Here is a 25232-nt window from a genome sequence, read left to right on the forward strand (position 1 = left end):
GAAGCAGAAGATAAATCCAGCCCTGGTTATTAACTTTGCTGACGGCGTGGCTTAATCGAGTGGTGTATACAGATGCGTCTGCGTACCTAACGTGAGGCCGTTTTCAGTATGCAGTTCAAATAGCTTGAACTCTTGCCTTACGCCGTGCTTTGTTGTAGATCGGATGCATGTTCTTTAAAATCGGGTAGACAGTGATGTACTCTCTGACAAGTAGAGGAGTGCGTTTTTTACCCTTATTCTCTGTTGAAACTTCCTACCCCAGTTTTTGTCGGGTGTGTCTTCCCGTGTTGATGAGTTTTAGGCGTTCAAATTGGCTAGATTTGTGGGCTTCAGCCAAATTCCCCCAAGTGCTGTGCTAGCCTAATTGCAGTAATTTGTCTGCAGCAGCAGTGAGGGGTAAACGAAGAGAAAACTTGTAGGCGTTTCATATCAAAATATGAAGTTTTTGTTTTTAGGTATTTCTTAGGGCTAGATATAGCATTTCATACGTAATTCTGCTCGTCATTAATGCTTGCACAATTTTAATGGTATCCGGGTCATTGAGGCCATGTCGGCGATTGGGGATACGACTGATCACATGTAGAACATGATGAATTGTGATTTGCAGGTTATGAAGCTTTGCCATGCCCGCTCCATCGTGCTGTAGCGTAAGTCCTCTTAGGCGGAGAGTTTTGACCTTTGAGATTGGAGCTTTGTTTATCTTAAGTACTATATAAGGAACTCCATACGCTAACGATGAAATACGGAAAGAAAAGTGGACAATCAAAGATAGCCAAGGTAACCCAAAACGAGGTAAGACAAATAGAAACGAATAAATGGAGGGAAAAAATGGAAACTAAAACGTCGTTAGAGATATACACGGCTGAGAAATCTGACATTAGAAAGGAAAATTTCTAGGATACTTTCAAGGGCCATGCGTTGCATTTTGAGGCTAGAGAAGGTTGCTTGGAAACTAAGAGGTTTGCGGGGAAGTATACACAAAATGATGGTATATGCGTGGTCTGCGGAAAACAAACCTAACCTATGCGGCACATAGTGCTAGAATGCGAGTGTCTCCAGCGAAATCTACATGAAAAAAAGTTCGGCTTCCAGAAGTGGCAGAATTTAAGGGTAGCACAGAGGGAGTTAACTTCAAGGCTGCCGAGACGACGAAAAGAAGATTGAAACGTTGGTCTATGAAAAGTAGAGAGGGGAATATTGCCCAGGACAGCTACCTCCCGGGACCGAAAAAAAAAGTATTTTGTTCCTAACAAGTCTTTTGCGCCTGCCCTAACAGAAGCGCTAGTATTAAACAGACTATAAAACATAAGTATATTAGTTTTTTTGGTAAGATTATACGCCATCGCCCCGCTACAAAGGGGATATCACTAGCAATCATCACCACCATCGTCAATCAGCATCATCATCATCACCGTGACGCGTGGGCAGAGCGGGCGTTGCTCAGCGCGTATGCTACGTCATCCACCGTCTGCTGCGTCTTTGTGCGAAAAAAGCTCCGCCGCGCCATCGCTCTGTCAACCTGCTGCGTGCAGGGTGTCAAACCGCAATTTTTGGGGATTCGGTTCAGGTTCGGGTTTAAGACACACGCAGATGCGCATGCTCACACACGCACGCATGGTAGGCCGCTGCCGTAAACTTCAATAGAAAGTTCGATAGAAGAGCAACACAAGGCCCGACTAAGCTTTCGCCTTCACATTTTTGGAAAGTTCTAAGCACGCCCAGTAATTTTTGCTTCTTGCTTACAATTAAGAGACGCGCCCAGGTAATTACAATATTTGCACAGCTGCACTGATGCATTTGTATTTATTGATGCTTTCTTGAAAGGATGACCTACAGTGTCGAACATAGGCATTCACGAAGCTTTCGCGAATCCTCAAATGATTTGTTCCTTCAAAAAAAAAAAAACAAAAAAAAAACAGGTAAAAAGTAATACACCTACTTCCTTTTTTTATACGAGCATAATGCTGACAAAAGTATTGTGAGAGTCAAATGTTAAGGTTTGACGCACCAAAACTGCAGCTTATCTAAGAGCACAAGTCTATCTAAGAGGTACGTTGTAGTGTAGGGCCACGGATTAGTCCTACCCCATAGGATCTTTAACGTTCACACGAATCTCTTCGTGCCCCTGCAGGAAAACGGCCACCGCGACCAGCGTCAAACCCGAGTCCTTGGGCTCCGCAGCACAAAGCCTTGGCCAGTGAACCCCTGTGGCGCGTATAAAAAGTACCGCGCTTTTCTGCACGCTAACGGCGGCGTGAAATACAGGAGGGAGGAGTTTCTGGTACGTGTATGCGACAGTGCATGTGTGTGTGTCGGCAACAAAGAAAATATTCATTGCAAAAACAGCTGGACCCCTTATTGCTTATACTGATCACCCACGTAAACACGCACTTGGATAATCTTCCTCCCTGTTCCTCGAGTGTAATTAGCGAGAGCCTTCACCCTACCGGCCTAAGTTGCCCGTTTACCTCAGGTTCAGGCTGGTAATGACGCGTCCTCTCGTGTTATCTTTTTTCGGAAAAGGGACCGTCCCTTGCTTACCCAGACGCATTGTAGAACCGCCTAATGACGTACCTTGTTAGCGCTCGTTTTAAGTAACGGGTAGCCCGTCCGAAGCGGCGGGGACCTGTAAAGCTATGCACGTGCCATGATAGCTTTCGAGTACAAGACATAAACTGGCTGGTCCGATAGACTTGTGTTCGTGAAGCGTGTGGGGAGGGGGAGAGTTTTTTTTAAACTAGGTAACCACTCTCCACCTCATGCCTGTGTTTTGGTCTTTCAATAGCTATGAATCTCTTCCGGGAAGGGATATTTAGGCGAAGGAGTTTCCGGTAGGCATAATCCGTTGGTGTTGAAAGACCCACTCTTGAAAGTTCGCGATTCTTTAGTTTTCTACTTCTGTCTCCTTGTAACGTTGCGTATTTGCCGAAATTATTGTTTATACCTTCTGGATTTCCATTCGCTCTGCGCTGTGTAGTTAAGGTATTTTTTCTTGCATTTTGTTTGTCAGCACTCCTCTAAGTAGTCGATCTGGTACTAAAAATTTCCCCAACATTCGTAGGAGAAAGGACGCCGGTTCATTTCCCGGCCGTGGCGGCTGCTTTTCTGATGGAGGCGAAAAGCGAAAACACCCTTACGTTCGAGATTTCGGCGCACGTAAAGATCCCCAGGTGGTCAAAATTAATCCGGAGCCCTCCACTACGGCGCGACTCATCGGCTTTGTAGTATCGGTGCGTTAAACCCCACAATCATTCAAATCAAAACAATCCTAGGTGGTTTCAGGCTCATCTCATTCATCGCTGTCGTCTCGACTTCGCATATCTGCCTCGATTTGGGCAGTTCGTATGAAAACGCTCCACTGAAAGGTATACAGTGAAACCCAATTATAGCGAACTGCAATATGTGCCCCGATTAGTTGTATATATCCAATAGTTCGATATAGCCGAACCTGCGCATAACTAGGTTATTGTTACGAGTTTCCCATACCCGGGATCCCCTCCCCCCCCCCCCCCCCCGCCATCCCCGCATGCAAGAGCGAACAAAATAAAGTATTCCATTACCATACACAAAACAATCGATTTATTGCAAAGAATAAAGCTACTTTCCGCCTTAACCGTCTTCTTAAAAAAAGCGGTGATTTCTGTTTTCCCTTTCGTTTTGGCAGCGTCAACTAGCACAGCATTCTTTACACGAGACATTGAATGCACCAGTTCGAGTCCGTGTCCTTCAATATCGAAGAAATATTAGCGGAAGACATCGACTGCCGAAAGCACTTCATTACGCGTCGGACGGCTTTCACTCGCGACATCCTTGCCTCCACGGTGCTTTTCATCAGCATTACGACGGGGCTGCTGACGGTGTCCGCGTCCGAGGGACTTACAGTGACGGCAACGTCGTCGCCAACACTCACGAAATCTTCGAAGGACACTCCTTTCGGCACAGCATCGCGAACATTGGCGAGCTGCCGTCTTGGCCCTTTTGCATACGGGAAGGCGCACCCGAGCCGAGCTCCGTCGCCTCCGACATGCGTGTGGTAGCGTGGTGAAGCAAACGGCCAGCCAATGTTGCTGCCTCGAAGAAGACCAGAAGTCGAAGGCAAACTTGCCTTGTTTACTTCATGGCGAAAGATGGGCCGAAGCCAGACAAGAGCAATGCCCCGACGGGCGAGGTTACAGTACAGGACTCGAGCAGAGTGACAGCATTGATTCACTGCTCAAACAGGAATGAACTACAGCGCTTGGGGTGTCTTATTTATACCCAAAGCGCCAACGGTTAAACAAGCGTTCCCTCTAGATTGTGCACACGACACGAACTGCACAGACAAGCACAACACTCTTTCCAGAGTTCGTGAGCGGTCGGTAGTAGCGGCGCGTGCTAGGTCCCTGAGAGGGGAGAGAGGAGGTCTCCGCAGCGGCTTCTGCGTCCTTCGGACAAGTTGAAGCGTGCCTCGTCTGCCAACGCCGAAGTTTCAATCGCGCCGACAGCGAGGCGCCAGCGATCCAGACGTGTAGCGACACGTTTGAATTGTCGGCTGCAAGCGTGAGTCGCCGACAGGGAGACCTGCTTGAAAGGCGCACGTAGTGGAGGCTTCACCACACAGCTGAGGAGCACAGTGGCGGGCTGATTCTTAACAGCCCGGACTCACTGACTTTGCGGGTTCCGTCGTAAGTCCCGCGCGTCAGAAACAGTTACGGAAAGTGTCGGGCGTCATGTCGCTCCATACGATGCGCAATGCCTCAGTCGCGGCCTTTGCTCAGTAGTCGCAGCCAATCAACGTCTCTCCGAGGCCATGCATTTTGGCGGCCCTTCTAGGCACGCCGAGTTCGATATATCAAATGTGAAATTTGTTATAATAAGGAATATGTTTTGCGTGTATTTCCGTAACTCATTTATTTTTTTCGATATCATTCGCTCCATCCGGGTTCGTTATAGTTGCTTTTGATTGTAGCTACTGTAGATAACCGTGGCAGGAGCGGTCGGAGGTCAATGGGAGCTGTCTTCGTCCTGCAGTGGACGTGAGTAGGCTGATGATGCTGGTGATAAGCAGAAGTCACTGTTGATTTAATTTTTATTTACGGTACTCGTTGAATTCTGTCATAGATTGCAGTTGCTGGACAGGCGCTTACGGGCAGTTGAAGAAATACTTCCGTCTCGGTCCCATCAAACGAAACAAAGCGAACTCCAAATGCAACAACTGGCTTTTATAGGAGAATAAACTTATGAGTTAAGTGCTGTTCTTCACTCTTGATAACAGTTTTCTTTCAAAGACCTCTGTTACCGGGTGTAACATTGTTCAATAAAACAATTTAAAAATTTTGCCTGAGCGAACGGCTGCTCGGTTCGCGGTCGAACTTCACACGAAGGTCGCATTTTGTGGTCTATTTTGTTCGACACCGGAAACAACAACTGTACTTACGAGTTTATTAAGAAAATAAATAAAATCCATGTTTGCCTATGCGAAAATGGCGGCCAATACTGGACGTGAAAGCCGACCTTGGAACGACAGCGCGACCTGGGATATGCAAAACGAAACGCGCGATGGCGATTCGTGGTAGGAAGGAGCCAGATTATGTAGCAGACAATTAAAAATCCTCTTGTGTCGATAGTTTTTGATGGTCACAAATAGTTACATAAGAGCTCATATGAATTCCAATAAAATATTCCCAGTAAAAAAACTTTCAGTTGGAACGTAAGGAAACGAAGGATGGTCAAGAGAAACACGAACACATTGCTGTCTAAAAACTGAAATTTACTGAAGGAAATTGAAGCCATTCCACTCAATGTGAAAACTGTCGTTAGTGCAGAGTAGTGATTCGCCATAATGGGCTGTAACGCCGTTATCCGCTCACTGCTACCACCCCATGCAATTCAAATTCCCCGCCTTCGCAGTGCTCACGCGCCCCCTGCCTGAAACGGCACCAGCAGGAGTTCTGTTCTTTTTGTGCTTGCTTTAACTTCGTATGCTGGAGCTGTTTTGCGTCATTTCGAAAGCGTAATTTTTTCTTGCGCGGCTGCAGCCATTCTGCGGCATTACGAACGCACCATTTTCTTCCTGCGCGGCCGCTTTTTTCGCTGAGTAAAAACCAACCCATCGAGCGTTCCTAACTAACCGAACGCGGGCGCTGCCGGCTAATTACGCATATTATGCATCAAATGTACCTATAGTTTTCAATGCGCAAACAACGGGGAGATGTAGGACAAGCGCCAGCGGTTCAGGAGTTTCGAACACTTATGACTATATAAACCGCATGGCTTTCGAAGCCTCTGGGGTACGCCGCGACAACAGCGCTACAACGGGACACCCGGTAGCTCTACTTGGGTCCAGCGAGCGAGCTGCTACGATGACAAGGCGAGCGCCTCAAGTGCTCTGGACTTAAAAGAATACATATATACACAAAAACATTGCACAATACTGCGAAAATTTGGCACAATCAGTCCACGGGATCACCCAGGAGCCCGTCCTTCTCTTTACGGTTAGTGGAATGGAAACGTTGCTAACGCAGGTGTAGCCTTTTTTGTCGATAGCAAGTGCCTTAATAATTTCTCGTGCGAGGAGGCTGTATTTCCGTCCGATATTGTCGGTGTCGTCGACGCGTGCGGTGCATGTAGTATCGCGGCAATGAAATGGAAGGTGGCCAGATGGCGTTGTCTGGAATTATGCGGAGTGTTCCCGGACCCTCTCATTATTTCCCCAGCTGGTTTACCCAATAAAAACTTTTCCGCATGATAATGGAACGCTGTAAATGACTTTGCTGTTGCAATTCGCCTACTCGGTGCGATGGTTCTTGTCACATTTCTCGCCTTTGGGTTGGTCATTAACTCGTCGGCCCAATTGATAGGCCTTGTTCGGTGCACTGCACGCAACGAAAACACCTTGTCTGGCCGCAGACTTCTTAAGGTTGTGCGAAAAACCATGCACGTAGGGAACTACTGCGGTATTCCTTTTTGTACCTTCCACACTAGGTGTCTGTCGCTGCTTCGTTCTTTTCACCCGTTGAAGTAGGCTTTCGGATATTGCCGCTAACATGCTCTTTGTGAAGCCCGCGTCACGCAACCTTGAAATCTGCTGGTTGGAGCTCGCAGTCATCTCGTGGTGGCGGGAGTTGTCAATGGCGGAGCGCAGGGACATAACAGCTATCGGTCGTTTCACGATTTGGAATGGCCGAGTCATGTAGGAGGGAGCCATGTCTATTCCGTTTTTCTAATCTCCAGACGATGTGCAAAGTTGAATCGCAGGTCTAGCTTAAAAAAACCTGAGGTGGACATTGTCCGGCATCTCTCACGTGAAGGTTAGGCCCCTGGCGCTGTCATCGAAACACTTCAGAATATCCGCTTGCAAATCGTTCAGCTTTTCCGCGCACAGGACCAAGTAATCGTGATCGGACCGGGAAATTGCCCAAACTGGCTTCACCTTCAGAGCTCCCTATTTGCGGTGGTCAACCTCTGCCAATTATAGGTGGATATGTATAGAGCGACGCGCGATCCTATGGTTATACTTGCTCTTTGTACGTAGATCTGTTCATAGTATGGCATGGCAGTCGATCTCAGGTACGTGCCGAGAAGCTCCAAAAGAGCATCCCATGACACTCCCACTCGCGCTGTGTGCTTTTATATATGTGCGCTTTTGTTCAGTAAATTTCAGTTGTTACTCAGCAATGTGTTTGTGTTTCTCTTTGTGCACTTTTCTTCAGTAAATTTCAGTTGTTAGTCAGCAATGTGTTCGTGTTTCTCTTGGCCGTCCTTCGTTTCCTTACGTTCGAGCTGAAAGTTTTCGAGTGATCATGAACCAACTCGCCATGACCAAGCAATAAAAGTATTCCCGCTGTTCAATATCGGTCATTACGTTTCAGATCGTTTGTCGTATGCTGTGCCAGGTTACCCCGCTTTCCGAAACAAGGCTAACGATTCTTTGTTCACGTTTGTAATTTTGTTGCCGTTTTACTTTTATTATTCTGTGCGTGCGTGTCTGTGCATGTGACATTGCGTCGTGAGATCATTCCCTGAAGGTTAACACGCTGCCTTTGGGTTTGCAATGAGTGGCCTCATGACGCCATGTCACAAGCAGAGAGAGGCACGCACAGAATAACAAAAATAAAACGAGAACAAAGCTACAAACGGGAACAAGGAATCGGGAGCGTTATTTCGGAAAACGGGGTAACCTAGCTGGCACAGCAGACGACAGACGATCTGAAACGAGATCACAGGTATTGACAACGATGAACCGCGGGAATACTTTACTATGATTTGTATGAGCTGTTATGCAACTATCTGTGGCCATAATACGATATCAACCCAAGTTGTTTCCTGTTCGTCTGCTACCTCATTTGGCTCTTTTCCACCGTGAATCGCCATCATGTGTTTCGTTTTGCATATCCCAGGTGGCGCCATCGTTCGAAGATCAGTTTGCACGTCCAAATTGGCCGCCATTTTCAGATAGGCGAAAATCGTTTTTATTTATTTTCAAAATAACCACGTAAGTACCATTGTTGTTTTCGGTGTCAAACAAAATAGACCCCAAAATACGACCTTCGTGTGAAGTTTGAACGCAAACAGAGCAGCGGTTCAAGTGTTCTATTTATAGATGTAACACCCTGTACGTTAGTATAATGGGAAGTTGCTGTTAGCCAAAGTAAACTTGAAGTTCAGTATTGTGACGCGTTCTAGTTCTTAGTGCTCATTGTGTGATTTTGATGACTGGTTTTGAATGTCTTTTCCTTTCGGGGGCTTTATTGGTGCGCTATTACACTCGCTTGTTTCTTTGCTGTTTCTTTATCCATGGTATGCTGCTGGCTGCTGTTCTTGGAATTGTGTTTGCGTTCTCTGTGGGGACATTATCGTCATTGTTTGACCATTGTATGACCCCAATGTGGACACTCGGAATACTGCTCTGCATGTTGATTGCCTTCCATGAAGCTTCCGAAAATTTTCAGTTTCTTCCAGTTACTGTTGATGTGTTTGATTTTATTTCATATCCTAGAGGGTTAGGGGATAAGAATAGAGTTCGAACTTATAACAAGAAAGCTGGGTTAGCATCCAGCATATATTCTAGCAAGAAACGGTAGGCAAGCCCGAACAACATCAATTAAATTACGGAAGAGGCTTTTGAGCTTATGGTGACGTTTCGACACGATGCTCCGCTGCCGCAGCAAAAAAAAAAAAAAAAAATCAACGAATGCAATGAGAATATAAAGAAATAAAAATTTCAGATTACCAGAAAAGCTAACAAATTTTCACAGCAGTAACAAAATCCGCACGTAGCAAAAGCTTCTTGAATTGAGGAGGATTCATATTTTAAAACGAATTCCTTTGTGTTTTCGTGATTTGTCTTGCACAGAACAAGGCACCTCTCTAATCACCCCATCATTGAACAATGGCTCTGCAGAAAATATCAGGGAATTATTAAGGATAATTATCCTTATACCAGCTTTTGTTTCAGGTGTGGGCCTGTGAAAGATGTGCGGCCGTGCATGCAGCATAAGAGCATGAACGAAGGAGAGTAAAATGAACCATTTTCGCCTGCGGCTTTAGAAGCCTCTTCTTCACTTCTTTATGTTTTGCAAGAGGTAGAAAACAAAAAGAAGACATATCGGCATCTCTTTGTTCAAAGTTTCTTTCTCGCGGGCACAGCAGAAATTAATTAGGTGTCGCGGGCCTGGTCTCCTAACGAGCAACCTTTTTATCTTCATTTCAAGGCTCTTCTACTAAGCATACAACTAAATACAAGGTGTAATAACTATTGAAAGCGGTTGAGAACCATTTGCATTACAGGTTTTGTTTTCTCCGTTTATCAGTGTCTTCAGGGCAAACGTACTCGCAGAGATGCACTATTGATTTCTCTGCTTGTAGTCTGCCTTAGCTTCTATCGAGAACATGGGTAACGCATTTCTTAGATGAGCTCCCTTCGTATAGCAAGTTGTAGGTGAACAAATCTCCCTGAAGGCCTAACACACACGCGCGCGTACACATGCTCGCACACACAGGCATGCACGTGCCCGCGCTGGCCCGCACACGTACACGCGCGCGAGCACAAACAAACACACGCACGCACATATACACACAGACGCACACACACACACACGCCCGCACACACACGCCCGCACACACACACACACACACACACCCGCGCGCGCGCGCATACACGCCCGCACACGCACACACACACACACGCACGCACACACGCACGTACACGCGCGAGCATACATAAACACACGCCCGCACACACACACACACACACACGCCCACACACACGCACGCACGCACAGACGCACGCACACACACACGCCCACACACACATACACACATACACGCACGCACGCACACACACACACACACACACGCACGCACAGACGCACGCACACACACACGCCCACACACACACATAGACACATACACGCACACACACACACACACACACACACACACACACACACACACACACACACACACACACACACACACACACACACACACACACACCATATACACTTTACCTCTCTTTATCTTTCTGTGCGCCACAATGGAGTCAAATGCAGGAGCAGTCTCGCAAGAAAAATGATGGCCAGGCGATCTGATTGGTTACCTTGCGTTATCGTAGATTTTATTCCGCTCCCTACTCGATGACGCACTGCATAAAGTCGGCGTGGACGCGAACGGCGGATGTAATCACTGTCTGTAAATGTACACTGCAGCATGGTCATTCCTTACATAAAACTGCAGCTAACAAACGAAACAAAGAACGAGGAGGATCACTAGAAACCTAGCCGAGATGTCACTCAACTTTGTGTCTCCGCACTTCGCAGCCATCTTGAAATTAATTCTATTATTTCACAGTCAGGCGTGGCACAAAAATGAAAGTAACCACATTAGGAAATTGTTTTTGTCGCTTCTGTACGCCTGGCGAAGCTGGAAGCTTTGAAATCTTCGAACATTGCGGAATAAAAACACCTAAGTTTGCAGCTGAAATATTTCCGGAAGAGTCAGTCGCAGCACATTATTAACTCCTTCAACAAACCAAGAGCGTGGGTTACCATTTTAATAGTTAGCATTGCTCAAAACTTATCTGTGTGGCTGCGAAAAAAGAGGAGAAGGAAGAGCGCGGATATTAGTAGGGGCGGTTCTTTCGGCACTTTATTTTTTTGTGCGGGTGGTGGGGGTGGGATACGACAGTCCGGCGCTCACTTTTTTCACTGCTGAGCTTTATCTTTTTTGGGACTTTTGTTACGGGCACAGCTGGGAAGCCTTGGCTTTTGGGAAGCCTTGGCTTTTGCAGGCAGTCCTCCCCCTCGTCACCAGGGTGGATTGTATGTCGGGATCTCAACTTGACAGAGAAGCCATCCACTGCTCGATAGAGGGGCTAGGGATAGGAGTGACGTAAGGGGTTTTCCAGGACTCCCACAGCGTATTGTAGAGTGTAATGGGGCAGATCGAGTTGGGGGGAGGGGTAGGTGTCGGTTTGTGGCCTTCTTAACAGTGGTAGATTTTTCTCTTGTGAGGCGTCAATGTGGATGTGGGTAGTTGCAGCGTCCAGGCCGGTAACGTGACAAGGTGTCTGTGTATGTTAGGAGCGGATGCAGATCCTGGAGGATTTCCAGTGATAGCATTTCCTCTAGATTTGAAAACTGGACCAGGACGCAGGCCTAGACAGTCCAGACGCTTTGATTAGTTTGCTGCTACGTCACTTCGGACATTCATGGTTAACCAGCCGAAATTCTTGCCATCTTTGCCGTTTATGGGCAATATGAAGTAACCCACGTGCCTAAGTGCTGTAAGCAGAGTCATCAGAGGGGTTGCCCACGAGCCTTCCTTAAACAGGCTTTGATGGCTTCCTGCACTGCTTCTAACACTGCCGCCTCGCAAATTGTGCACCCTGTACATGGCAAACGTCACGTGCTTCTCCAGCAATGAGAATGAGATAATTCTTCCTCAAGCTTGACTGCTTGCTGGTGTTTTGCAGAGAAGCAAGCATTAAGCACTGCGTTTAGTTTTTTGCCCTACCCACACTAACCTCCCCAAACCAATCCGTCCAATCCCGCTTCCCAACTCTTGAACTCAGGCCGTTTCTCGCTTTTTCTCTTCTTCGATAAACGTGTGTTTATTCTATTCAATTCTTCGGCACTTTCCATAGATTTAACTGAAACAGACCGAACGAACGAGGCCAACACAAGTGTTTTAGAAACATAAATAGTTCTCTGAAGAAGCGGTAGCACACCTGAGTGGTTATATATGGGGGAAAAACAAGGCTGCAGCATAACACGGCATGCATGTGGCCCTGCGAAGACATGCTTTCTTTGTGGGAGTTTCACGCACACGAGGCAGTGTCATTGCGAAAGCTTCATTGTTATCGCGTGCTCTTGGTCCTTCCAAGCAAGTTACAAAGACACTGAGCCTTGGAGTATAACTTCGCCGTAATCCATCCCCTTGCCTCATTCATTAGTCATAGCCAACCGTGCCGTCGCAATGGCGACGATGTAGAGAGCGTAGATTGCACGGCGCAAAGGAGGACTAGTTTCCCCTCTCCTGTGTTTGCCTACTGCATACACGCTGCTTTTAGTCCGTGTGCTCTGTTGTTATGCCCAAGGCCACAACACGATGGAAGAAATGATTAATGAAAAAGCCGTCGCAACCCTTCTATAGCTGGCTCTAGCTGGCTCTGGGGATCTGTCTTACTACTCGCTGTCCTTTTCATTAACAAGGACGCTAAACGCCCCCTTATCGGTAAGCCATCTTGGAGTAGTATTGCACACTTTATATTCATTTGCGCAACTTCAAGCATCGCGTCTTTCGACCTAGGGAGCTGAAACAGGAGTGTGCTGGAGGTTGAAAAGCCTGTGATATCCGCTGCTCCGGTTGGTGGAAAAACCGAAGTAGGTGAATAAAAGCGCGTTTCTTTTTGCGATATAACAGGGATAGCTGTTCAGCAGGGCGCCGAAAGAACCTGGTGGAGAACTGCTGAAGAGCAGCTCGGGCTTACGCGAGCTTTTTATGCAGAAATGCATTATAGTCGGGGGTTGTCGTGCGTCCCTTGGCCGGCGTGCGCAGCGCGTCTGATGATGATTGTGGCATGATGCTCCTAGGGATTGGCCAACCAAACAATCCATCACGAGATAGCTTCGCGTTCAACCACGATCGTCATCTACCCGTAGGGGAACCGCTGAAGAAGAAGAAGGAGAAGAAGACAAAGCTACGAAGAGGAGGGCTGCGTGAGTTTTGGCTACCGTTATCCTCCTCGGCCGGCGCATCTTCCCAATCTGAACCCATTCGAAGAGCGGCTCATCGGGCCTCGACTCCTTTTCATGAGCATCAGGCGGCTGACTCGAGGCAACGGGCAGTTTGGAATCAAGGGACAGGCGGTGAACGTGCCCATCGACGTATCGAAGGTTGTGCGGTGCCTTCCTCGCATGGTCCCGAGGACGTTGCGTTCGACGTTCACATCAAGCGGAGGCTGATGAGTCCCGCAACGTACAAGCGCGGGTTGGTGAAGCGCGGCAACATCCTGGCTTGGCTCAAGCACCTGGAACACACCCCGCTGTATCGCGCCATCAACGTTCGGGTCGATTGGAGTCGGCTCGATCACTTCGATGACGGCGGCGAACGAGAGGAACCGCAGGAAGACGACGTCGATGATGCTGACGGTGAGTTCGAAACCATTCCCGACGACTTTGACGTGAACGATCCTCTGCAGTTGGCGGTTGCGTTCAACGCGGTCTCGAAGACGTTTCTCTATAAGGAAGCGGAAATGACGGGTGTGGGAAAAGAAAAAAATTAATGATTACGCTCACACTTTCGCCTCTCTTTTCGCCATTAATCGCATCACACTCATCGGTGCACCCAATGCATTTCTGCATCCTCACAATCCCCCTCGGGGAGGTGCGGGGAATTTTTGTGAACATCATGTTGAGGTCCTGGGCTGCTCTATTTCACTTTTTAAAAATAATTTTGCATTTTTTTGCTGTGATTACGCCATTCAGAAAATACACGATGTCGAACGTTTTCAAACATTTTTAGCAAATACGAGCCCAATCTCTCAGCCAACGAAGCAATTTCTTCTGTATTTCAGCTTTGTGGACAATTGGTAAACACTATATTTACACTAAAAAAAGGTGAAATGTTCCAGAAAACGTTTGTCAAACTTGGAAAAATCTCCTTTCTGGCCCATATTCACCTTGAAACTGCGCATTGTTGTGCTTGGAGTAAAAATATCAAATACAAGCCATTAACTAGTACAACTAACCGCAGTTTATTTCAGAAAGTTTAATAAAAACAGTTTTTATTTTAGCAGAGAGAAAGGTTTTTGAATTTTTACAGCGTCACTACTTCACCCCGTTGTTCCACAGAGCGTCTTCTCTGCACAACATGCGCCTGCCTGCATGAAAGACACGCGAGCCAGCGGGTTCGCGATACAAGAATGCCTTTCGCCGCAATGGTATTTCGTAGCGTCAGTACAGGAAAAAAAATAATTCGCGTGTTAATGGGAAAAGTATAACGTAGAGCAAGCGGTGGTGCGCCCATTCCATGCGTATACGGGTAATTCAACGGCTGGCTGGACATGGACGTGCATTTATAGAAGCAGGGTATGTTATACGTGGTATCTTTTAATTATGCCGAAAATTACGAAATAAACAGCGGAGGAGCCACCGAGTTAAACGGATTTATTTGTATGCGTTAGAGGAAATTCTATAACCCGATGCTTTAAATGCACATCTGATGTCCAGCCGTTGAGTTACATGTACTCGTGCAATGGGCGCACCACCGCTTGCTCTACGTTGTACTTTTCCCATTAACACGCGAATTATTCTTTTTGCGGCGAAAGGCATTCTTGTAACGCGAACCCGCGGCTCGCGTATCTTTCATGCAGGCAGGCGCATGTCGTGCAGAGAAGACGCTCTGTGGAACAACGGGGTGAAGTAGTGACGCTGTAAAAATTCAAAAACTTTTCTCTCTGCTAAAATAAATACTGTTCTTATTAAACTTTCTGAAATACACTGCGGTTAGTTGTACTAGTTAATGGCTTGTATTTGATATTTTTACTCCAAGCACAACAATGCGCAGTTTCAAGGTGAATATGGGCCAGAAAGGAGATTTTTCCAAGTTTGACAAACGTTTTCTGGCACATTTCAACTTTTTTAAGTTTAAATATAGTGTTTACCAATTGTCCATAAAGCTGAAATACAGAAGCAATTGCTTCGTTGGCTGAGAGATTGTGCTCGTATTTGCTAAAAATGTTTGAAAACGTTCGACATCGTGTATTTTCTGAATGGCGAATCACAGCAAAAAAATGCAAAATTATTTTTAAAAAGTGAAATAGAGCAGCCCAGGACCTCAACATGATGTTCACAAAAAATGTTGGCCTTTATAAGAGAAGTTACTTTTCAATGAATTTCTTCACACACGTAAATTTGCTTTAAAGCCTGGAGGTGAAAGGGTCGCTAGAAAAGGAACAAATTTCTTTTGGACAAAACCACTTTCAGGGGGAATTGTGGGCCATGCGAGGATGCCCCGCAATTTTCACTGAGCTAATCCGTCATGGTCGATTTTACGGCTGGGACGTTTGGCATGTTATGACCCTATAGCAAACCGCGTTCTCTTCCCCGTTCTTAAGTACTCGCTGCCTTTTCATTGGGCCTTTTGTTCGGAAGCAATAGTACCTACGTTGCACCATTATTGGGCTTTCCTTATCATGCTGCTCGTCAATACAACCAGCGCACTACCGCATCACGCTTTCTGCTCCCCCCCCCCCCCCCCCCCCCCCCCCCCCCAACTGGAATGGAGCGCCTTTCCTCGACTGGACCCTATTCGTTATCGTCTTCATCTGACTAGCGTTGAAAATTTGTTTTGAATACCACCACATACGCACAGAACCGCAAATAACACGCACGCAAACAAGAAAACAGACATCAAGAAGCGCCTTTCTCTACTAACTTCCAAATCAGGTTGCTTCGCCCCTCTATTTTTCTAGCCTCTTCAGTCCCAGGAATGCACAAATACAAAATTCTTCTGTAACACACTTTTATTCGATTTATTATCCGTACAAATAAACGCAAAAAAATTTCAATAGCAAAAAAGCAAACGAACGTAATAAAATTTGATGGTACCCATTTGGGTACTTTGTGTTTCAGTGCTTGTGTAATGCAAAGAAAAATGTCTACAAAACAGCTATAATGCTACAGAAATGCTGCAAAATTCCACAACACACTTTTATTTTGTTCATTATCCATAGAAATAAACGCAAACAATTACAATAGCAAAAAAGGAAACTAAAGTAATAAAATTTAATGGTACACATTTGGGTACTCAGGGTCTTGCTTACCCTGTGGACGCAGTCGAGCGCTCGCGTCGTTGAAAGCCATTTTTGCCGCTTGGCTCTTCATAGATGCCTGTACACATCGCGCCACGGTGGGAGGGGGGGGGGGGGAGGGGGGGCTTAGTGATAGCAAGGCATGCTTTTTTTGCGGGGAGACAACATTTGACGCGCGAATTTCGAATGGGGGAAAGCTTTTGCTTTTATAGTTGTGGTACGCATTTGGATACCCAGGAACTGAGGAGGCTAGACACTTTTCGCATTTACAAGCAGTGTACAACAAACAAGCACAGTGCGTTCCACGCGGCGGCGCATTCTGAATTCTCCGCGGCGCAACAAGCTTCTGAATTCTCTGCGACAGTCGATTGTAAACAAGCCGCACGGCTTGTTTACAATCGACCGTCGCGGTGGCTTTGCGAAGTTGAGCACCAAAATGCGCTCACGGCGCAACGTCAGGTTCGGTAATTCGGGCTACAGGGACAGAAAAAGGGGGAAAAGGAGAAAAACAAGCCCGAAAATCGCAGATCGACAGCGACGAAACTGAAAACTACTGCATATTTAGGTTGGCCGCTGCCGCGACGCGTACCCGCGGGCAACGAACAGCCTTGAAAGTAAAACGGGCGGCCTTTCTCTGCCACCGAGGCATGAAGTTTTTAAGCGGAGCGTTTTATCCCCTCGACCGCGCCGTATGCGCCCGCTTCTCGTCTTCTTCGAGGAGCGCGCCGATAGGGTAATGCAGTTTCCGTCGGGACGACGTCGAATGAACTGCGCTTTCTACGCCCGCTTGGGACGGCACGAACGCCGCACGTGGTGGCATCGCAACCGAACTCGAGGAATAATACAAAATGGGTAAAAGCGAATGAAGAGGGAGGAGAAGCGGGAAGGAACGAATGGACGACTGGGACGAGAAGCGGGAAAAGGATGTGCGTGTCGCTCGTTTCAGACGACGCCCCTCGGGAAGGGCAACGATGCGTCGAACGAGGCGTAACAAAGGGAAAAAGAGCAGACTGGCTGATGGAGGGATATTGAGAGAAAAATGTGGGTCACCGAGGGAAACGAAAGAGGCGATAAGTCAGGGGGCAAGAATGCGTTAAAAAAGGCGATTGCGGCACTTCGCGTTTTCTGACTCATTCGTTTCAATCAAGCGCATGAAAAAGAAAGTACCCCTGGAGACACCTGATGAATTAAGAAATGATTATGCAAATAATTTTCTGCGCTTATGAATTAGGCGAGGGTCACCTCTAGTTACGTATCTCTTAACATAATTAAAAGGGAAAAGAACCAGTAGTATTTTGGCTGCAGTTTCAGTGTGAGCAAGTTTCGTTAGTTGCTGAATAATATACTAGAAAGCCTATGGCTCCTTCCGAAAATTGGGTCTTTGCAATTGCAGGGCGTTCATAAAAAAGGAGCGTTACTAACTGACGTTAGGTTGCCCTTAACTTTACGGTTCTAGATGAATTCATTCATTGAGCTCCAGCACGTCGCAAATTAATCCGCTTATATTGAATATGCCATAGATAATATTCGGAGCTGTTTTTTGCGTATTTCTCGGCCCTAACGGCGTGTTTACCGGAAGAGTATCAGTAATTTTGTATGTGGTTCCTGCTGTATTGTACCAAAGCTTCCCCAGTAATCAATGTATACGTGGAACGTGAACTAAAAACTTACAGTTTAGCAAAGTGTCGTTTCAAATATCTCCAAATTGGTCTAAATTCTATCATTGACAAGCCTTAGAAGCCTTCTTATATACCCGTACAAAGAGTGAACAGAATCAAATCAACCTTTCGAACCCCTTCTCAACAGTACCTGTACTTTAAAGCTCAAATTAACGTGCGTATGGTAACGTCGGCTAGTCTAATAACATTTACCAACACGCTTTTTAATTTGCGAACAGGCATTTAATTCCTAACTGCTGCCTGAGTGTGGTCAAACATCAGAGAAAAGTCGAACTTGTTTCTTTACACCTACAATAAAAAAAGAAGGAAGCTAACACTAACGTGTAAAACATGAAGGTAACGAAGCTACACACAACCTTCACGATCATCACAAAGATTTAAGTCCGCAACTGCAGCCGATTTGCTTCTTCTTCGCTGCTGCAACGACCTTTACTCCATCATTGTTTGTATAAGTGTCAGCTTCCTTCATTTTTTTGGAAGTGATAATTATTAGACATCGTCTGGGAGGGACGTACGCTATGACGTGTCATTCTCGTTCCTAGCAAGAGTTGCCACGATTCCGGCGCAAGCTGGAGTTTTTTTTTTTTTTTGGCAATATTGTCCAATCTCCTTAAGTGGGTATGCTTGGATTGACAAACATGCGCCGGGGTCGCGGGCGGTAGGCGTGAGGCGCGTACACGAGCGCTCGGAATTTTCTTGGCTTTTAGATGCGACTGCATCTCATTCACTCGCCTTGTCCATCCATACGGCGTTGTTGTTGTCCGTCCACACCCCTCCCCCATTCTCCTCGCCGCACGAGCTGCGCTCTCCGCCGCTCACCCCCTCTCCTCTCCGATAGCGAACACTCTCTCGCGAGGGGCATTGGATTGGCTTGGCTTGGCTTGGCTTGGATTGGATTTGGATTGGATTGGATTAAAGTGGATTGTGTTGGATTGTGTTGCGTCATAGCCGCGCCACGTTGCGTCATAGCCGCGGTCGTTCCAGCCCCGGCGTTCCGATTTCGGGCACGTGCATAGACTTCATCTTCGCTGCAAACTGCACGGTGGTCCCGTTACTTCGCCATCCACTACCCGTACACTTCAGCGACCACAATGCCGTCATCGTTAACGTTACGCCGCGTGTTAAATAAAGAATACATCATACGCGTTATTCACACGCTTCACGCAATTAGAGAATCAACCCAACGGAAACACCAAGTGAACCCCCAAGATGCGTTGCATCTCCACGGGGTTCCCCACGCGGGAACGTGGGGTAATTTTTGAAATAACAGACGGTCGCCACAGTCTCGTCCAATCTCCCTAAGTGCTTATGCTTGGCTTGACAAACACGCGCCGGGGACGCTGGGCGGTCAACGCGAGGCACGCACACACGAGTGCTCGGCATTTTCTTGGTTTATTTAACTACCGGGCGTTCACCGCAATCTTGCCCAGTCACCCTAAGTAGGTATGCTTGGCTTGACAAACATACGCCATGGACGCTCATTGGTCGTCGCCAGGTACGCATACATGACCGCTCGGAATGTTCTTGGTTTTGTTAACTGCCAGGCGGTCGCCGCGAGGCCCGCGCTCCCGTGAGCACGTTCCGCAATTTCTTGGTATTGTTAACTGCGGACACTAAAAATTACGATTTGCTAAACACCTTCGCTTTTGACAACTAGCCTTTCGGAGCATCCGCTTCATTGATTTTTGGATTGACGAATTTTGGAATGGATTTTTAGGGAATACGGTAGGCACGGCCACTGCAGCAAAGAACAAATGGGCTGGACATTTTCTTTCCTTTATTGTGCTTGTGCAAAACGAGATGGCGCGCCTAGAAAAAGTACTATGGCGTCGACTGCACTCCTGTCTTTAGCTTGCACGAGATGTTCTATTACGTCGCAGTGCACGGCAATGTTTGGGTCAATGGTATTCTCAACCCTGCCAAAAGAGATGGCATGCACAAATAAGGCAGACAACCCCCAAAAATTGGCGGTGCATGCCTTAGTGGTGCAAGGGTGGAGACGCAGCAGATCTGGGGGTCGACCTAGCCTCTCCCCCCACACTGACACAGACCCCAGGAGAGAGAAAGAGAGCAGCCGGCCCTCCGCAGTGCTAAGCCGCTTTGGACGGCACTGTAAAGCAAAGACCAATAAAGTATGTGCAGTGTTTTATTCAGTAGCAATCATCGTCATTGATTTCGTCGTCTTCCGACGGCACAGTCACGTAGGGCAAAGCCCTATGAAGCGGCTCCTCCCCTCGGTAGACATCTACTTCATCCTCAGCTGGTCTGGTGGCCGACTACACGTGTATTGACTGTGAAAATATGGCTTGACAGATTCGTTGTCATCGCCTTCGGGGCGGCAGAACCTTGGCGTGCGGGTCGCTACACGACGACGACGAAAGCGGGAGCTCCTCATGTGGCGTTAGACCATGCGCAAGCCTGGACGACGCCGGTGCGGTGGCCGCGAGGCAGGCGGTCACGTTTGCTCGGTACTTTTTCGCTAAAGCATCAAGGTCACGCCCGCTGACTGGAGCTGGGGACGCGGGGCGGTCACCGCGAGGCACGCTCGCCCGTGCGCTCGGGTTTTCTGTCTCCGCCGCACGGATTTGTGCCTGCATAAACAGATCTGCTGTAAAATATGGTGCAGTAGTTACTGTCATTATCTCTACTGTATTCCATTGAGAGTTTGCTCTTCCTGCTAAGCCCCCATTGTCTTCGTCCCTGACGTGAAGGTATACCGGGTTGGCAGTCCCCCTGAGCCATCGCCTCATTCCCTGTAAAGGGTGTACTCCCGCATGAACAACGCTTATGGGAGTGAAGCAAACAATAGATGCATTACCAGACAAACTTCTATACCCTGCACTGCTCACACTTGCGCTGCCCGAACTTGCAGTACATCCACTAAAGGCATTATTTCCTTTGAGTATTCCGTGTTCGCCTGCGATGCAAGAACGAGTAAACTCCCAAGCAACAAATAAGATTCGCATACAACGCCGCAATCATGGATGAAACCGGCGTTTAGTCCTTTTTTTTTACTTCAGGTTACGCAAAAGCGGGAAGACATCACGAATAAAAAATCTCCCTATGCTACCCGGCCACTAAGAAGGAGCGACACGTTCGTGCAAACTGTGCTACTTTTTAGGGGGCACTTAACAAAATAGTTGGCACCTAGAAACCGAGAATAGGGAAGACAGAAAGCAAGGCGATGTCAAACCTTTTTAATTGCTTGCTATATTTCCGTTCTGGTCCTTTTCTCTGTATAAGCGTTGTTGTGACTTCAACACTTTTTTTGTTGTTATAACTGCCTCCAGTGCTCCTTTCACAGGCTGAAGAAAAATGTTTGCGTGACTCCCTGCGGAATTCACAGATACATCTCAGTCACATAATCGGAGATGCCCGACCCGGTACGCATGGGGCGTTCAAGGGACGTTTGGGTCGAGCCAAAGAACGGCATGACCCCTGGGGAAACATCCGTCGGCAGAGCCGAGTCCGTGTTGTTAGTGCCGGTGTGATTTACATCTCCCAGAGGTCGTACTTCACCCTGCGCCATGACGGCTGTGTTTTGAACCTCCGCTGTTCAGCAACGACGATAAGCGACCCCGGAAGGCTCTCGTCGTAAAGAAAGAAATTGATCTATTTTTATTTGTTATATTTTTTGGCTTGTTAGTCTGAAATAGTTTCGAAGACCTAAGGTATAATTGCAATACTTGCAACGACCTTCGTCAATGCAGTCGGAACATAAGGAAACCGTAAATTGAAAGGTCCCTGTTTGTACATGCCCCACATGCCGGCTGATGACGTTAAATTTGCGACGCATCCAGATTTAAATCATCGCCATCATACACAACAGCAACGACCCATCTGTGTCCACTGCAGGGTGTAGGCTTCTTCTAAAGATGTACAGCCACTGCTGAGGGGGGTTTCGGGTAATTTTTTGCTCCTAATTTTCGTATTCCATCGATTTCATCGCCGAAGACGATATTGACAAGGAATCGGGCTGGAAGAAGGTCACCAGCCGAAGAGAAAAAAAAGTCAGCCGAGAGCAGCACGATAGCCACGCTAGCGAAGAGAAGGTGAGTGCACGCCGGCCGTTTTCCAGCGTCGTGAATCGGGTGGTAAAGGCCTCCCGCATGCCTCCCATGCCTCAGGAGCACATCAAGATTGTGATACGCCCCAGAGGGGGATTGAATTTGGAGAAAGTGGGCCCCACCGTGGGTAAGGCGATTACCGAAGCGGCAAGCTTGAGCTCGGAGCAAACGCTGCATGACGTAATCTGCCCAAACATTACGCAAAACATTATGGTGGCCAGCACCCCTCTAAGACAAAATGCGGACAAGTACGCTCGCATCAAGTTCATAACGGTGGCCGGGAAGGTCTTCGAAGTCAACGCTTACGAGACCGCCCCCAGCGATACGTGCAAGGGGGTTATTAGAAACGTGGACATCGCAGACGGGCCTGCAACCCTTGAAAGGAACATTTTGAACGACCGTAACCCGTTGGCGCTCGGCGTCAAGAGAATCAAGAACTCCGGATCTGTTATTATTGTATTCGATGGACTTCGTGTACCAAACTTTGTGAGATATGGACCTACTCTAGTGCGCTGCTACTTATATCGGAAACAAGTGGACGTGTGCTACGCTTGCGGAAAGATCGGACACCGGAAGGACGTTTGCCCGACACCCGGTGTTTCGGAATGTAGGGGCTGCGGCGTGCGCAACCCAAGTGACCCACATGTGTGCAACCCGAAATGCAAGCTGTGCGGGGGCTTGCATGTGACAGCGGATAAATCGTGCAAGAAACGCTACTTGATGCCATAAGTGGTGCGTGTTAGACGTCAAGAGCGAGCGAAGGCACAGATGGTCAAGGAAGAGACGCAGACGGTGAGCGACAGGTCCGAATCCAGGGGGCGAGCTAGCTCGCGCTGCCGCTCTCGGTCCCGACGTCGTGCGTCATCAAAAAAGCGAGACGCAAGCAGGAGCAGTGGTCGCTCCCGCTCCAGAGGGCCGCAGGCGCGTTTCGCGGCTGGTGGTGGCGCAGACTCGTGGGCCAACAAGGTTAAGGGCAAAGAAAAAGGCGCGGATCAGCCAATGACCCAAACGAATCGTAGTCTAGAACGAGATAGGATTCTATCGCTGGAAAAGGAGAACAACAGCCTCAGGGCGGCGGTAGAGAGGCTCACTCTCGAATTGATCGAGCTCCGCAGAGAGATTACTCGTAACAAGTCCGAGTCCTCTGAGAGTCCCTCTGATAGCGAGGTTCCGGGGTCCATGGAGGTTGCTCCGTCAGAGGGCGAGCGTCCCTCAGATAGCGAAGTTCCAAGGTCCATGGAGGTTGCTCCGTCAGAGGGCGAGGTCGCAGAGTGCCCAGCTCCCAAGAAGCGGGCCCTTACTCCGCCCAGTCAGTTGCAGTTTAAGGCAAAGTCGGAAATCAAGGAGGCTCTATCTGCGATTAATGATAGTATCAAGCAGATAAACGACCGACTCACCCGTATTGAGCACAATGAGGAGAGCGTCGGGGCTAGGCTGCAAAAGATCGAGGCATACTTGAATGATACGGTAGTTCCAGCTATGGTGAAGATCTATCCCAACCCTTTGGCAGACCAGGGTATTTCCCACAGTAATACTAACCTAAATAACGCAAGCCCACACGGTCAAGATGGCCTCGATAACTAAAGCCTTTAGAGCCTGGCAATAGAACTGCCGAGGATTCAACCCAAAAAAGGCGGCCCTCCAGCAGTTTATTAGATCACAAGCTGAGAAACCACATGTTATTTTGCTTCAGGAGACTCTTGCGGCTGACCTCCCTTTCACGGGATACAAGGCGGAGAGCCTCCGGGAGGATAAAGGCAGGGGTGTGGCTATTTTGATAAATAAGAAGATCCCTTATATCCGACACGAGCTCCGTACGTCGCATTGTAAGGTAGAATTTATCGCTGTGGAGATAATTCCTAACAATTACATAGGCAACAGCAGCAGTATATTTATCCTCAATTTGTATAGTAGCCCAAAAGAATCGAGGCAGAGCTTTAAGGCCATCCTAACTAAAGTGGCACGGCTGGCCGGTAACGCTCCTCTGATTGTTGGTGGGGATTTCAATGCCCCTCACCAAGCGTGGAAATACCCTTACTCCACCGGCAAGGGTGAAAGGTTATGGACGCACGCCTCGGACCTTAGTCTCACTCTCATTACAGACCCAGGTCACCCAACTAGATGCGGCACTTCTACGTGCAGGGACTCGACGCCGGACCTAACTTTTGTCCGGGGAATCGAGAAACCTAGCTGGGTGAATACTGATATTGACCTCGGCAGCGATCACTATATTGTAGTCGTCAGCTTCGAGGTAGTCTGTAAGAAGCTGAGGGAGTTTAAACTGATTGATTGGGATAAGTTCCGCAAATTGAGGGCTAATCTCGATGCCTCTCCCGATGAGGCAGATCCTCCGCTCGAGAGCTGGATAGAGCAGCTTGGGCTGGACATTCACGCGTCAGAAAGAACCATCCTCACGGATGTTGGAACTGAGAAGATGGACCACAGATTAGCTAATCTCCTTGAGGCTAAGCAATCAATACTAGCACGGTGGAAAGGCCAACGACTGAACACGAGACTTAGGAAAAAGATCGCGCTGCTGAACAGAGAGATTGAGGAGTACTGTAAAGTTCTATGTAAACAACAATGGGATGAGATATGCAATTCCTTAGACGGCCAACTTCGCAAAGGGAGAGGATGGGGTCTCCTCAGACATCTACTAGATGAGGGAGGTTCCAGATCCAAGCCAACCCAGCGGTCGCTACTGAGCAAAATAATTCACAAGGCGCGGAAGGAAGCTAAGGATGACGAGCTCTTGGAAGATCTAGCCGGTCAGTATTTGCCACTTATAAAAACGCAGACTTTCGTCCCTCCGCCAGTAGTGTATACGGGTTCTCCCAACCACGCGCTTGACGGAGAGTTTTCGGAGGGCGAAGTTCGTTTTGCTATTCAGGAGCTTAACAGTAAATCTGCTGCTGGCCCTGATGGTATTTCGAACAGAGTTCTTCGCAATCTTGAGGATAATTCCATCAGCTATCTAACCAGACAAATCAATAATATCTGGAGAGAGGGCTACGTCCCAGATACTTGGAAACACGCTAATACGATACTCATTCCTAAGCCGGGCAAGCCTCTCGGACTTAAAAACCTCAGACCGATCTCTCTGACGTCCTGCCTCGGCAAGGTTGCGGAGCATGTTGTGCTTAACAGGCTCTCCGCTTATGCGGAGGATAACCAGCTTTTCCCGTATACCAT

At 47.8% G+C, this 25232-nt stretch overlaps 1 protein-coding gene and 1 pseudogene across 1 annotated transcript; both read left to right on the forward strand.

The window, feature by feature from the left end:
* The first annotated feature begins 19443 nt into the window (after positions 1–19443).
* Positions 19444–22769, forward strand: LOC144168485 (uncharacterized). Its single transcript, XM_077697456.1, has 2 exons — positions 19444–19468; positions 21928–22769. The coding sequence occupies exons 1-2, from the start codon at positions 19444–19446 to the stop codon at positions 22767–22769; spliced, it is 867 nt and encodes a 288-aa protein (XP_077553582.1).
* Positions 22770–22808: 39 nt separating this feature from the next.
* LOC144168486 (uncharacterized) overlaps positions 22809–25232 on the forward strand; it is a 50562-nt pseudogene continuing 48138 nt past the window's right edge.

Source organism: Haemaphysalis longicornis, unplaced genomic scaffold (assembly GCF_048455015.1).
Source record: "Haemaphysalis longicornis isolate Haplotype H1 unplaced genomic scaffold, Haemaphysalis longicornis Haplotype H1 scaffold_2, whole genome shotgun sequence".
NCBI lineage: Eukaryota > Metazoa > Arthropoda > Arachnida > Ixodida > Ixodidae > Haemaphysalis > Haemaphysalis longicornis.

Excerpts from the sequence above, each read along its gene's own strand:
- LOC144168485 (XM_077697456.1), top strand. The coding sequence starts at position 19,444 with ATGGACGCTCATTGGTCGTCGCCAG. Across the intron at positions 19,469-21,927 it reads CGCTCATTGGTCGTCGCCAG|ACGATATTGACAAGGAATCG; the intron begins GTACGCATACAT and ends TCATCGCCGAAG.